The sequence below is a fragment of the Triturus cristatus genome, chromosome 7 (genome assembly GCF_964204655.1).
Source record: "Triturus cristatus chromosome 7, aTriCri1.1, whole genome shotgun sequence".
NCBI classification, from domain to species: Eukaryota; Metazoa; Chordata; class Amphibia; order Caudata; family Salamandridae; genus Triturus; species Triturus cristatus.
Genome location: NC_140590.1, coordinates 737,475,068 through 737,490,354, shown reverse-complemented (window position 1 = coordinate 737,490,354; position 15,287 = coordinate 737,475,068). Strand labels below are relative to the sequence as shown.

Here is a 15,287-nt window from a genome sequence, read left to right as displayed (position 1 = left end):
ATCGCCCTTCAGCTAGCCACTCCACAGTAACTACAAGGCTCTCGTCGGTCTCACTGTGGGCCAGTGATTGAGTGATGCCTTCATTTAAGGGAGTCAATGGCCACAGCAGCAGCTCTGAGGCAGCACCCTTCTAACAGCTCTCCTGGAGCCAGTGAGGACAGGCCACGGTGGTTTGTCAGCAGACATGTATCAAGACCACTGTGGCTAGTTGCTGCTCTGTGGAGATGGGCAGTGCTTAATGTGTCAAATAAAAAAAAGTGCCAGGGCCCTGGGAATTTTAAAGGAAGCCACTGCAATTTGCACAACCGTGCCAGCGCCGCCACATGTCATCACATTCTTGCAAATGTGTCCGTTTAGACTATTCCAGGTCACCTAAGGTTAGGGTGACCAACCATCCGTAAATTTCACGGACCGTCCGTAAATTGGACCTCACGTCCGTTGTCCGTGGGGATCCCTTTTACGGACGCCTTTTGTCCGTAATTTTGGGCCTTTCAGGGAACAGATCTGTTCCCTTGTGAAAGGCCTCAGCTCCGTGATGGGCCGCCTCGCACCCCTCTGAGCACAAGAGCAGCCCCACACCGCCCATTGTCATTCCGTGTGGGGCTGATTGCCACATACAGAAAGACAATGGGTCAGTCTGGGCTGGCACAGCATGTGGTGGCCTCCTCCAGCCTCTGTCCAGGGCAGTGCATTCTGTCACCTGGAAGTGCAAAAACGCCCATGCTGCTGCTACCTGAGAATCCAGTTAACTAAAGGAAGGCGGTGAAAGAAGTTCAAAGGAAAGGATTATAGTTCTCTCCGAGTCTCATCGGTTTAAACTGAAGCATTTTCAATATTATATTCAAGGAAGCCAAGTTTGCTGCTTTATTATTTTATGCAACTAACAACCATTGACAAAGCCAATAGTTCTGGCTTGTTGTAGGTGTAATGTTACTTGTTCTAGGTGTAACCTTACTTGTTTTCTTATATAACTTGGTGCAATGACAGAAGCAAAACAAATACCAGTCGGGCTGCACGTTATACTAAGCACAGATTTTTAGCTTAGATTTTTTAAGTCACACCCTTAATTACAACAAACATCCCCTTTGAAGAGACCCCCCAGTTTTTTCATCCCACTTAAAGCCCTAGAAACAACACCATGTCACAGTCGCCTCACGTCCTGGCACTGTGCATCATGCATGACTCATGATTTATACTTTTTCAGATTGCCTCTGTGCAGGGGCATAGTGAACCCTCCCCCACCCAATCCCTTGCTGTAGAACTACAGCAAGGGTGAAATTCTTAATAGGCCTCTTCTGTCTGCAACTCTGTAGACAAAGGCTCAGCTCCTAATTATTGTGAAAAGGTGAGTGAGTAAGTAAGTAAAGGGATGGGTGGATGGATGGATGAGTGAAATGATGGATGGATGAGTGAAAGGGTGGATGGATGAGTGAAAGAGTGGATGATCGGTGAGTGAATGGGTGGATGATGGGTGAGTGAAATGATGGATTGATTGATGAATTGATAAGATAAAGGGTGAATGGATGACTTAAAGGGTGTATGTAAGGCTGGGTGAGTGAAAGGGCGGTTAGATGGACAAAAGGATGGATAGATGGGTGAATGGATGAGAGAAAGGATGGATGGATGAGTGAGAGGATGGATGAGTGATAAGTTCAATGGATGGATTCATTAGTGGGTGAGTGGATGGGTGGGTGGATGGGATGATGGATGGAAGGATACGTGATGGATAGGTTTGTAAATGGTTGAATATGGACATGGATGGGCACACAGATGGAAGGACAGAATGAATGGTGAAAGACTGAATGATGGATGAAAGTATGATTACACATTGTAAGCCCCATTATCTTAAGCAGCATTTCCTATACATTGACTTTCACATTTATATGAGTCTGTCTCTATATAATGTGTGTGATGTAACTCACTCTGACACCCTGCCGTACATACGTCGAATGAGTAGCACTATAAAATAAATTAAATACACATGACGGAGGGTCTATTTGAAGATGAGGGGCACCATTGGAGTGTGGTAGCATGGCCCGACTGGCCGGACCGGGCATTGGGCGTTTCCCTGCGAGCTGGAAAGGTGGGGTGGGGCGGTTTTGTTTCCACAAAGAGACCTGTACATTTGCTTCAAGCTGCTCGCATACTGAGAAACCATGAAGTTCACAATCGTCTCAGCCCAATACAAACTAATTTTCACTTGTATTTAAGTGTTTGTCTATTTACTTACTTCTATACTATTGCGCAATCTCCTCTGATGTGTCTGTAAAACGTACCCTTTGTCCTGAATTTTGACCTCCTGTCCTGAATTTTTGTCCTGAATTTTGACCCTTTGTCCTGAATTTTTACACTCACTGTCCTGAATTTGTACCCATGCCAGTTGGTCACCCTACCTAAGGTTGTCCTGCATAGACTGGTATAACGTATATGCATCTTTATCAGTACTGATTTGATACACGTAGGGTCATGCCCTGTGTTAAGAAATAGTGAGAAAGCGCCAGCATGTGGTGGGCGGTCATAAGCAAGTGCCGGTGTTAAGCACCGGAATACATAGGCAGAAATTGAGCACCAAATGGGGTGGGTATTCACCACCTGGGCATTCACCTCCTGTAAATGCCCTGCTCCCACCTCGGTACCCCATCACTGGCAACAGCAAAAACATACACTGCCCTCTAGCCTGGGATCAGTACTGTTCTTGCTCTTCCACGTGTCATGTTTTACTTACTCTCTTATTCCATAAGAGCATTTGTTTTTTGTCCAGGCGGCTGTGTTTCTGTAGTTTTTCTCATGCAGCATATTATTAACGTACAGTTGTAGTGTGAAAAGAGTCACCCTACGAAGCTTTGTGAGTTAAGATTGAAGGGGGCCACGATTGAGAGCTGGGAGCGCCCACTGACCACAGTGCTCATTTTCACAGTCGGACAGCGAGTCATAAAGCGTTTCGGAATGCATGCTCACCCAATCCTTGGCCTCTCTGCAGAGCACAGAGAGCAAGGTCACGTGGGCCTGTTGTAAATGTAATTACGTGTAAAATCGTGTGAAAGAGGAATACATACAGCTGTCAACATATCGACAGGACGAAAGTTGAAGAAAACACAGTGCATTACAGTTGAGTGGGATGCATTACGTGTAGAAGAATTGGTGAAGTGACGGATATGCAAGGAAGTGCGTGCAGGAAAGTGTGAAAGAGGGTGCGACAGACAGACAGACAGATAGATTTTAGCTGTGGCCCGTTGTGTGCACCCGCCCCTACCCCCCCAAAAAATTTATCACGTCTAGAGACGCCCCGGCGTCCATGGCTCCCCGAGGTCACGGCAGCGCGAGTCCCGCTCGCTCCCACCGGGTCCCCGACAGCTGCGAGTCTTTAGCCGAACAAGTGCGCCCTCGCGCCTCTGCGCGCGCTCGATACCTGCGCCTATTGATGGAGGGCAGTGCTGGAGCGCTGATTGCCTGCGCAGTCTGTAGGGTTTCGAGGGAGATCAACAAAATCTTTCTGCTTCTCCCAGGTCCTGGTTAGCCGCTATCGACATGGTGATTAGGCCATTACCCACAATGCCCCGGAATGCGGCTTCGAGGGGCTCAAGTCGATGGCCATTGTTAGACGAGCGTGCTCGGCGTCCGCACTCCGAGGCGACGTTTGATAAAGCGTTTAGGAAGGCTTCATTAAAAGGAAAGAGCTCCGCGGAGGGCACCTCCCACCCGCGCTGCCGCCATGTCAGAAACATGGCCTGCTTCTGATCCCAGGCAGGCTGCACTGCAGGAACAAAACACGTCGATGCAAATGTCAATGATGGAGCTGGGCCTGTTTCAGTGCACTCCCAAACTTGGCAGCTAATGGAACTGAGCTATAGGGTGACGAACGCATTGGCTCTGGACCACAGAGCTCTCTCAGACGTAGAAGCTTATTTCCACCAGCAATGCAGTCGTCAATGTTACGTATCTCTTGAGAGGGTATTTAACTCGTGAGAATTGCCGGAATTTGCATCCTAACAGTATCTTTTATTAAAGTGTACCTCACTGCAATAAATACTTAATGCTTTACGATTGTATGTTCTCTAATAGGCTTCACAGCGTTTACAATTTATGTTCGATTACATGATATTTGTATCCAGGGTGGCCTTTTCCACGCTTGTGGGCGGGTGCGCTGTATATGCAGTAAATTGTGTGGCCTGTGTCATGTGGGCAGCAAGACAATTAGCACACCTGCCCTCACCTCAGTCCTTACAAGAAGAAACAGTAATTGCCAAAGCCAGTAGGTCTCGGCAATCCGAGAGCTATTGGCATTGTCAATGTCGTTGCCTTGTAGCCATGTTGAATAGCTGCACGGCTGCAGTTCGGCATGGCTGAAAGTCATGTACAAAACTGCAATGACCTGGCCTGCACTGTATTCTGAACTCACATATTTGAAAGCGCTTTTATGCACAATAATGAAAAAAAAAGTCTTGGTGAAATAAAACATTTGAGCAAGAGCACTCTAAGAGCAACTCTGAAAGAAACTGAAACAAAGTGTCTGAGCAGTAACAGCATGAGCCCTGCCTGAGCCCAGCTCCCACAGCTGCTCCTTGGCGTGGCCAATTCCCGGGCACGTGCCCAGCCCCCAACAGCAGGCCTGATTTTATCTACTTGAGCTGTAGTGTGCTTCATTGCGACTCACCTAACAGAAGCTGGTAATTATGTTTACATGGGGGTGGATGGGGGGGGGGGAGGGGCATGAACTGGGAGAGTGAAAATGAAGTGAAACTTTAAAAAGGAGGACATGTGGGTGGCGCCTGTCTTGATAAACAACATGCCTCATGAAACCTCATTTTAAGAGGCTTGGGCCCCAGCAAAACATTTGCATATGTTAACTTTGGAATGTATGTATCTATTTGAGTTTTTATTTAATAACAAAACACCATAAGCAAATTACAAAATGGTACAGAAATGGCGCAAGGGTGGGTGAGGAGGTAAATAAATAAAGCCGATCTGCGAAAGAAAAGAAGCAACAAGGTTGGAGTTGGGTAGGAGGAGACAGAGCGAGTGAAAACAAAAGCATTCGTGTGTAGTGCTCAAAGAAAAGAAAAAAGTAGCTCCTTATAAGGAAACAGTGGATGGGCACAAGTACTTGGTCCATGCTCTGGGGGAGGGCCAAACACAGGAAGAGGTATGACGCATTTATTCTATTGACAAACAGGAACAAAGGAAATGATAGCAACGAAGGAGCAAACAAATGGTAAGCATATGGGCAGGCTGAAGTTCACTGAATTATACACAACGTCTCTTCGAGTCAGCGCATGCGCTGTCTAGCCAAGACCAAAAAACAACTAGCCCATTCTGCTTCTTGCCCCTCCCCTAGACTTACAGAACCTAGAATGCAGAAAAATTTCTCTAGTTTCTGTCAGCATTCTGATTGGCTAAAGCATTCCTAGCATTGCACAAAAGATGGTTAGAGTCCTTCCTCTTCTCCCTCCACCTTGAGAGAGATAAAGAATGCTTATTCTTTTAGAGGTTGAGTGGGGTGTAAAGGGATTGATTCAGGAGCTCTAGAAGCTTTTCCTGCACTTAAGTATCCCAAAGGCCGTACAGCTGTAGAGTGCAAGTGATGAACAAAAGCCCTCGCCAGCACAATCATTTCAACGCACGTGCACTTGATTTTACCTTGAAAACACACGAGAACACACCAGTCATACCTTGCCTCAGCCGCGCTGTGTCCCTTATGGCGATCTGGACCCTGCATGAGAAGACAGAGAGAAAAGGTAGAGTTAAGATCGATGGTTGTCTTTTACTAGGCACCATATCACGTTTTTTTCATAGAGCAGACATCATTCAAGTGGATATCAGAGGGCTGTATTGAGAGGAACTCGATGTAATACACTAACAGTTAAAATCACATTTTCAGAGATCTTCTTAATTTACATGCGGATGATTTCAGAGGAGGGAGCTACTGCTTGGGAGTGCGAGACAAACATTACATATACAGTTCTATATGTACAAAGGTGCGTGTATATAGCAAATGGGTGCTCTTCAGCGGTATTCATGTTGCCTGAGCTGATGGCAGGTGACAGTTTTCAGGCAGTGGAATGCGGTAGCGGCTCTCAGGGTGTGTCCATCTGTTTCAAGAATAAGCGGGTTTAGGCCAGCTTTTGAAGCATGCGAAAGAAGGGCCCTGCCTGATGCCTAAGGACATGTTGCTCCTTGGCTCTGGAACAACGCTGCAGAGGTAAGTGAGCCACGACATTTAAGTGGGTAGCAAAGTCAGGGCAGAGCCAGCGGTCCGGCGTGGCTGGTTAGAGCCAAAGCAGGGGTCAAGCCTGCAAAATGACTGGCATATTGTGCCAGGCCGAGGGGGTTGGGCTGTGGGGAGGATGGGAAGGCAGCAGCGGACTGAGCCATTGCTGGATAGGGGCATGCTGTGATAGGCTGATGCCCCTGACAGGCTGGCAGTGCAGGTAGTCACAGTCATGCCACTTTACTGACTCTTCCCCAGCCTTACCTGCTTTTCACTTCAGCTTGTCACAGTCTCACCGCTCAACCACGGTGGCGTGTCTTTCCTTTCCCACTCTTTCTCTCCTTTTCCGTGTCTCACCTGCCAAATGTCCTCTCCTTTATCCCTCACCAGGCTGTCACCTGCCTTCCCCTCTTTGCCCCGCCTCTTTCTAACCACTGTCCATTTTCCTCTGTCTGTCTCTCTTCCTATGCCCTGCCCTGTTTTTTCCTTCCTAATGTCTCTCCCTTCCCTCTCAGACTCACGCCATGTGCGTGAGAAGTCAATCACTGAAGCACGGCTCGACTTGTTTTTGGCCGAAGGACCCTAGAGGGCCTGGGAACGAGCCAGAGTCAGTCAACTGGCTCGAGCCTTCCGTGGCTCCCCCAACTCTACGACATACCATCCAAGCCTGGTCCTAGTGTGAGACACTGATGCCCTTTTGAGACCTCCTCAGGTGGGTTGATTGCAGGAAACATGGAGTCAGCAGGCGAAGTGTTGCTGACACACAAAACATATCTGGAAACAAAAAGACATGTAAAGAATTACCGCACCCTGTTTTTTTGTACTTCTCCGATTCATTTGTGGATAGATGCTCATTAGTATGCAACTAGTTTTTTAGAATACTTCTCAAAAATGAGGAAGTGGCGCAGCGGCTAGAGCTGCCGACTAGGGAGCTGGGGATCCAGGTTCTAGTCTCAGCGTCCGCGCAACATCCTGTGATTCTTGGCAAATCACCTAATCTCCTTGTGCCTATGGACAGTGCCTGGATACCCTCACGGGTGATAAGCTGCGCTATATAAATCTACAAACTTTAACTTCTTGTTATTTTGTACAGACATAGCACACAATTGCCTACCAGTATAGAATTGCATTTGGTACTTCAAGTAATTCAGTCATGGCTGTTGTTTCTACACACTGTTACGGGACCACCATTCTGCACACAACTCTGCCAGTCCATTTCAGTTCTACCAAGTAGCAGTCCATCCAGGTCCACATCTGGAAAGGGGCACATTGCTCTCCACCTCTAATGGGCCTGAACTCGCCTCTGTGCTTAGAGGTTTTATCTCAATGTATTGCATTGGCCCCTTCCGTTCAGGTTTTACTATGTAATAACCAGTCTCAAGCATAGTGCACGGCTTCGATGCGCTGTGAGAAGAATATGTCTGTTACATTTGCCTTAGCTCTGCCAATCCACCTCCGTCCTCGTCTGCGGCACATATAGATTTGCCATAGCGCCTCAATCATGCCCTGAATCACTCTGTAGGGCTGAGGGCCGTGAATCCAAATGCAGTCAGTTTTTTTAATGCTTTGCTGGTGTACCTGACGGGTCACTCACCATGCTGAAGCGCAGAGGATACGGCCGTGCCTTGCTAAAGTGACTGCGTCCAGATCATGGCTACTCGCAAACATTTTCCAAGGGGCCAAAAGTTTGGTCTGTGACCGAGGGCCACATTGATGCCAGCAGGGTGGGGCTTGAGGGGCAGGGAGCCAGTTAGATGGGTGTAGGGGAAGCAAAGCATGTACATCTTGTGGCAGAAATGCACAATTTAAAACTAGAAAACCTGGATCAATCCCGGCTTCCACATTTGATCAAACTGTGTGATCCTAGTCAATACATGACTTCAGGATGTGTGCTGCATAAAACCTTTTCCTGTGCTTTATTTCAGAACTATAATGTTGTTTCTGTATTGTAGTAAGCCACTGACGTGCCTCTTACTTCACTATTGGCATTGTTATCTGGGTGGGGAGACCATGAATATTTCTAAATTCATGTTTGAGAACTTCTCAATGCACTGATATAATCCTATGCGCTAGGGTTAATCGGTTCTGCAAGTTTATGAAATACACTTTTTAAATGTTGAAGAGACTATCTTATTTTGACATGTCTGCTGCAAGATACATCCCCAGACTTCACCCTCTCTGTCCGACTTCAGGAAAGGACTCAAGACCTGGCTGTTTCTCTGAGCTCTGCAGCAAGATCAGCTCTGGATACCGTCACAGGTGATTAGCCGTGCTATACAAGTCTTGTTTGATTGATTGAGATATCTTTAAAAAGGTCAAGTATGAGGGTTACCCTGGATACCTGACAATGGTGAAAACGCATGATGGACTATGGATTGGTGCTGTCTTTCTGCCTCCAGAATCCTTGAATGCTAGGCCCTGAGGTTGTGTCCACCGAGGCAACAGCCCTGGTACCACCTGCCAACCCAGGCCATAGCCTTGGCATCACCGGTCAATCGAAGGAGCTAGGGCTGGTTCTAGCACTGGTGGCTTCCGCCCGGTACGACAATCTTTTTTGGCACCTCTTCTCATGACCTCTGCCTCAAATTCCCTCACTACCACCCGACAAAAGTGCCCCTCATCTCTCCATAGCCCGTCTCTCATATACATTTAATTTGTTTTATAGCGCTGGTAAAGGCGGGCTTTACTAATCCACACAGATATTCATCTAAAACACAGATCTGTTCTGTGCAGCAGGCATAATAACCCTCTGCGCTACTTTATGGTGAGTCAACACTACCACTAGACAAAACTCTGATCTCTCTCTAGCAGGAACATTATACACAAGAATTATCATGACATTTTTATTGCTGCCTGAAAACTGGATGCACAAGGTACTCTGCAGCAGGTACTTTTTTATTGTAAGTTATTGCTAAACACAGCCCCCACCCCCGTTCCAGGTCAGCACCCAGTGCGGCCACACCTGTCGCACCGCCCTAAAGTCGGCCGTGCAAGGAGCTTTTGTGCTATGTGGCTTTTCGGTGATATCATACGCCGACGACACCCAAGTGGTTGTATCAATCTCAAATAACATCGAGGAGACAGCTGACCAATTCAATATCTGTATGTCCCAGATAAACATCTGGATGCAGAAAAACTGCCTTAAACTAAACGGCGAAAAAACCAAGGTACTACTATTAGGGACAAACACCACCTTCTGGTCCCCAAGATGGTGGCCAGCTGACATGGGTGAATGCCCTACCCCAGTCCCAAAGGTTAGGAACCTGGGGGTTATTGTCGATGAAAGACTGACATTTAAATGCCAGATCAATAAACTTGCCTCCACTTTTTGGGGCATCCTGAAAATGATCAGGAAAATCAGCTTTTTCATCCCTAAAAATTCATTGAAGACTTTGGTCACAGCATTGGCCGTCTCGAGACTGGATTACAGCAACGCGCTATATGTGGGGCTACAATCACAACTCCTTCTGAAGCTTCAGCGCATGCAGAATGTAGCAGCAAGACTAATCTTAGATATACCCAAATACGAACCAGTCTCCCATCGGCTGAGAGACCTCCACTGGCTTCCAGTCGAAAAGAGAATCAAATTCAAGTCACAGTGTCTAGCATATAAGGCCCTTTAGGGCAGAGGACCTTTGTATACAAGAACACACCTGCAAACATATACAACAACTAGAAATTTAAGGTCAAATCACCAGCAATTATTGTCAATCCCCAGGTACAAGCAGGCCCGTTGGGGGGGGGGGCAGAAGTTTCCTGCTGGGAACAGCCAAAACATGGAACAGTCTACCAATTCAAATAAAAAACAGCACATCGCTTATGTCATTCAGAAAGCTATTGAAAACCTGGCTATTTGTCAACTGAATCGCCACAGCTTAATATTCCTACCAACTCTAGCGCCAAGACGCCCTCGGGCATACGTTGCGCTTTACAAATCTACAAATCAAATCAAAAATCAAATCAATCTATGGGTCCTTCACCAACAAGCTCAGAGCCTGGCAGTTTAGTTTAGTGACAGGAGCCACAAAGTATCTGGATTCACATGTACATTTTCTATTGAGGGGCACAACCCGAGGGCGGTCATCTCAGGCACACCAGGAACCAGCTGCCCGAGCCTGGAATGCGGTCAAGCAAGGGAAAGCATTGAATGTCCAGAACATTGCAAACATCCTTGAAGCCCACGAACACATACCTTTAAGCCTGCAACTACAAGCCACCCCAAGTCAAGGCATGATTGTGCCTTGCCCCCATACCTTTCCCATCGGCACACACGAGCTACAGCAGCTTGGAGCGTGACACTCTTCAGGTTACAGAATCGCACCATCTTTAAGCTAAAGTGCAAGTCTGCAGAACAGAAAACTTACGGATTCAATAATGTCTCAGACTCTGTACAATCCGATGCCCTTCAGAGCAGTGAAACCAAGAACCACGGGGACATCAAGGCACAGAAATAACTGATTTCGCCCCAGCTCTTGAGGCCTCTGCCTGGTTCTCGACCTGCTGCCCCCTCTGTGTATTATTACTCTATCCATGTCTGTAAAGTTCATTTCCTTTTCATGGAACTGATTAGCAGTTGGGTAGGATATCTTTACCCTAGCGAGTTTTCTTCTGTTGATGTTTGGGGGATTAATTTGTTTTTTTTGTATGCAATCTGCCTGGAGCCTAGGGGGTGGTTTCCCTTCTCTTTGGGTTTGTATTCCCCTGATATCTCCTTGGTAATATATTTTACAGTGAGGTGTGGCAATTCTATTTTTGTTGTACATTCATTTATTTAAGTGTACCGAGAATCCAATAGATAAAGCCAGGGCCGCTCCAGAGGCGCTCCTGACTCAAGGGCGGTGTTAGTGGGATTCCTGGTCCGCTGTCCTGGTCCACAGGCCGCTCACCTAGAGCACGTGAAGACTTTGACCAGTCCCCACCCCTCTGTAGAGTCTGTAATGTCTTGAGTGGCCCACCTAGTGGCAGCAGTGGACGTGGCAGAGCAAGGGAGGTCTGGGGACCCCCTTCGACTGCAGGGCTGGGATAGTCTGGTGTGGCCTCTCAGAAAAGCACATAACGGCAGGCATTGAGGAATAGGTGGGACACCTGCATGGAAGATGAGGAGATCCCGATCACAATCGGTGTTCAGTGGGAAACTGAAGCGGTGGGGGACAAGTTGGTGCTTGACTATGAGGACGATGAGCTGGAGGAGGGGGAACTGGTGGACCTGTTGGAGGAGGAGGAGAGTCAGGGGCCTGGGGAGAGAAGAAGAGGACTTCTGATAGTATGTTGCAGGATGCGATTGGTGGGACTGTAGTTGACAAACCTCGTGGAAAGGCCGTGGACGACAGGAGGCTAGCAGTAAGGCAAGATTTGGTGCAGACGCCAACCTTAAAGCCAGGTAAGTAGGTGATGGGGAAGGCTTGACCCATTATGGTGTCGACAGGGGTGGGGGTGTTGTATTCCGCTTTAGGTGTCCGTATATAGGTTTTCCTGATACATGTCCTTATTTATTTATTTATTTATTTATTTATTTAATGGGCTTGTAACGCGCATAGCTGCCCCAGCAATGGGGCGTCCCAGCGCGATCAGAGACACCAGGGAGTGGCAAATCAAGAAGGATGTTATGCAACAGAGGGGAAGAGCCAGGTCTTAATTGCTTTACGAAAGGTCAGGTGAGTCTGGATCTCTCTAATTGAGAGCGGAAGCCGGTTCCAGAGTAGCGCCGCAAGACAGCGAAATGAGCGCCCCCGGCTTTTGCTCTCACAACCCGAGGGACTGTTGCCAGCATCTGATTGGCCGATCTAAGGGATCGCTGAGGCATATATGGTTGAAGCAGTTTAGCCAGGCCCAAAGGGGCCTGTTGAGTGAGAATTTTATGAGCAACACAGAGAGTTTTAAATTGAATCCATCTCTCAACCGGCAACCAATGTAGTTTTGGAAGGATATGGGAGACCGATGCAGATCTCGGGAGTGCCACCAGCATACGTGCTGCGGCATTCTGAGTCCTCTGCAGACGCAGGATACAAGATTTATTTGCCCCAAGATACAATGAATTTCCATAATCCAGTCTGGATAGTATTGTCGCCTGGATGATGGTCTGACGAACTCTAGGGGGAAAGAAGCCTAATATTGGCTTCAGGCCGCGCAGTAAACCAAAACAGGTCCCGGACACAACTTTGGCTTGAGTGTCGAACGTCAGCCTGCTATCAATCCAGAAACCAAGATTTTTAACTGCCTCTTTGGGCACAGGAGCTGGCTTAAGACTGTCTGGCCAGCATTGTTCGGTCCACAAGTCGCGGTCTTTTCCCAATAACAACACCTCAGATTTGCTGGCATTTAATTGCAGGTAGTTGTTAGCCATCCAGTCTGCCACCTCTACCAGATCTTCCTTGAACCTGCCTAGATTGGCGTTGTTCTTCTTAGAGTAGGCGATCACCAATTGGGTGTCATCAGCGTATGACGCCATTGACAAACCCCTCTTTCGAGCCACCTGGGCCAGAGTTTGCATATAGATATTGAACAGGAGGGGGCTCAGGATAGAGCCTTGAGGTACTCCCTGTTGTAAGGCACACCTCTGGGATTGAAATGGTGGCATCCAGATCTGAAAGGATCTTCCCGTCAGAAAAGCTCGGCACCAATCTAGAGCTAGATCCCTCACTCCGATGTCATATAAACGCTTCAGCAGAGTTTCATGGGAGACCGTATCAAAGGCAGCACTTAGATCAAGGAGAACCAAGGCCGCCGAGTCCCCAACATCCAGAATCCCTCAAATTTCCTCTGTCACTGCCAACAGGGCAGACTCAGTGCCATGTCTAGCTCTAAAGCCGTTCTGTGACGTGTCAAGGATTGCGTTCTGTTCGATGAACTCAGTCAGAGTAGTATGAACATGTAGTTCCACCATTTTCGACAGAAAAGGAAGTTGTGAAATGGGACGGTAATTACCCGGCTCGACTGGGTCCAAAGACGGTTTTTTCAACAAGGGGATAACTTTCGCGTGTTTCCAAGCTGCTGGTATTGTGGCGGAGGCCAGGGAAAGATTCACCAATTGCAGATATACTGGCAGGATCGTTGGCATGACTTGGCAGAAGAGCTTTGGAACCAATGGGTCAATTGGTGATCCTGATTTAATTTTCCTGCACAGGATCTCCAACCTGCCAAAGATAACACTGGGAAGGATAGTAAGCTATTTGGACCTTGGGAGGACGGGACAACAGGCCCGGTCTTCCTATCAGAATTGGCCCTCAGAGGGAGATTTTGATATATTTTTTCTACTTTGTTAATAAAGTAGTTAGCCAGCTCATTGCATTGACTATTAGAGGAAATAGGAGAAATCCTGGACACATCACCATTCTTCATAGTCTTAAGCAAAGAAAATATTTTCGATGGATTGGAGCTCGCTAAAATTTTAATGCCCACATACTCAGCCCTAGCTCTTCGGATTAGCTTATGGTACTGATTAATGGCCGCTCGATAGTTCGATTTACCAACTGCATCGTACGTGCGTCTCCACGTACGTTCCAGCTGTTTGCAGTGCTTTTTTGCTTTCGATAGCGACTCGTCAAACCAAGGTTTGGATTGGTCCCGGTTTATCCTAGTCAGCTTAGATGGAATACAACTATCCAGGCCTGCCGTTACCCAGTCATGGACTAGCATATCCGCTGCCTCAATGTCCCGTGGTAGTTGAGGCCTATGGCTGGACCAGTATGTAGACAGCCTACTGCTGTCTAGCTTGTGCCAAGGGCATTTTAAAGCAGAGATCGAGCAATGCGCTCTCGGCTGGCCCCCCATCGTAGTTTGAAGATCACCAAAAAATGATCCATCCAACACTGTGGGGCTGGGGGATCCATCGTCAACCCGGTAAGATTGGAAAATAAAGGATCCAGTACGTGCCCAGCTAAATGTGTATGTTCCTGTACCCATTGGACCATTTGGAGTGCTTTTAGTTCGTCCAGAAAGCTTACAATTTCGGCTTTCTCAACGTTATCGCAGTGGAGGTTCAAGTCTCCTAAAATGCAGAAATTTGCCGCTTGACTGGCGTGCAGCACAGTCTTATTTACCAGGTCTTCCCTAAAGGCACCTGACGGCCTGGGCGGGCGATAGATGAGAAAGCCAGACATGGTAAGGTTGGGATTCAACCTAATTTTGAATAAGGCACTTTCACAGCCCGTCACATTCTCTCTACTGAGACTACACGCATAGATGTTCTTTGTAATGATAGCAATGCCTCCCCCCGCTTCCCCTGTCTATTTAAGTTCTTCATACTAAATCCTGAAGGAAGAGCTAACCAAGATCCAAGGTAGAATCTTGGGTAAGCCAGGTTTCAGTTAAGAAGAGGACATCGGGGTATTCATCCTCTAAGAGGTCAAAAACCTCAGCGTGATGTTTCGACAAGGAGCGACAATTCAAGTTCATAAACTTGAAGACCGTATGGCCAGAACGGCAGGTATCAGACATCACACCGCGAAGTTGAAACGCACATCCTTTACATTTAATAGGGCCATCTAAAGGGTGCCAAGAAAAAGACAGGCAATTGGGTTGCAACCTTAGCAATTGAGCGGGAGAATAGCATTGGCGAGTAGAAGGGGGCAAGACAGGGGGGCAGGCGCCTGGCGGCGACCCGGCGCGGATGGAGACAGACGGGCTTGCCTTTGGCGCGCCTTTGGTGCCCCCTGAAATAGCATTCCATAAATCATTACAGTCATAGCGATAATTTTAAGCACAGAGGTAAAGCACGCTAATCTGACTCCCGGCTCACGCCTCAGGAGTCTCTGATGCTGCGCGGTCGCGTCAGTGCCCCCTGAAATAGCATTCCCTCCAGAAGCACTAGAGCGCAGTTAAAGTTTCCCCCAAGATGGCGGTCGCACCTCTGCCTCCCACTTCCCTAGAGCCCCTTCTCTTCACTGCCAACACCCCTAGACAAGCAGAAGCAGTCCTTCGGATTTACAGCAGAGAATATGACAAGTGAGAAACAAAGTAAGTAGCAAAGTAAGTAATCTTAAAATTGTGAAAAACGGCGCCATTTTAAAATGAACAAATCAGTACAGTCATAGCGATAATTTTAAGCACAGAGGTAAAGCACGCTAACCTGACTCCCGGC

General features: G+C 47.6%; 1 protein-coding gene across 3 annotated transcripts in view; it reads right to left on the bottom strand.

Moving 5' to 3' along the window:
* Positions 1–15,287, bottom strand: part of RBFOX3 (RNA binding fox-1 homolog 3) — a 2,040,484-nt gene that overhangs the window by 552,149 nt on the left and 1,473,048 nt on the right. For 2 of the 3 annotated variants that reach the window (XM_085617452.1, XM_085617453.1), the window contains one exon: positions 5,670–5,710. Coding sequence is in view for 1 of the 3 variants with exons in the window: in XM_085617449.1 (XP_085473575.1) it covers positions 5,638–5,667 (30 nt within the window). In the remaining 2 variants the exon portion in view is untranslated. Of the gene's footprint in view, positions 1–5,637; positions 5,711–15,287 lie in introns of all 3 variants that reach the window. The other variant, XM_085617449.1, reaches the window with a different exon arrangement.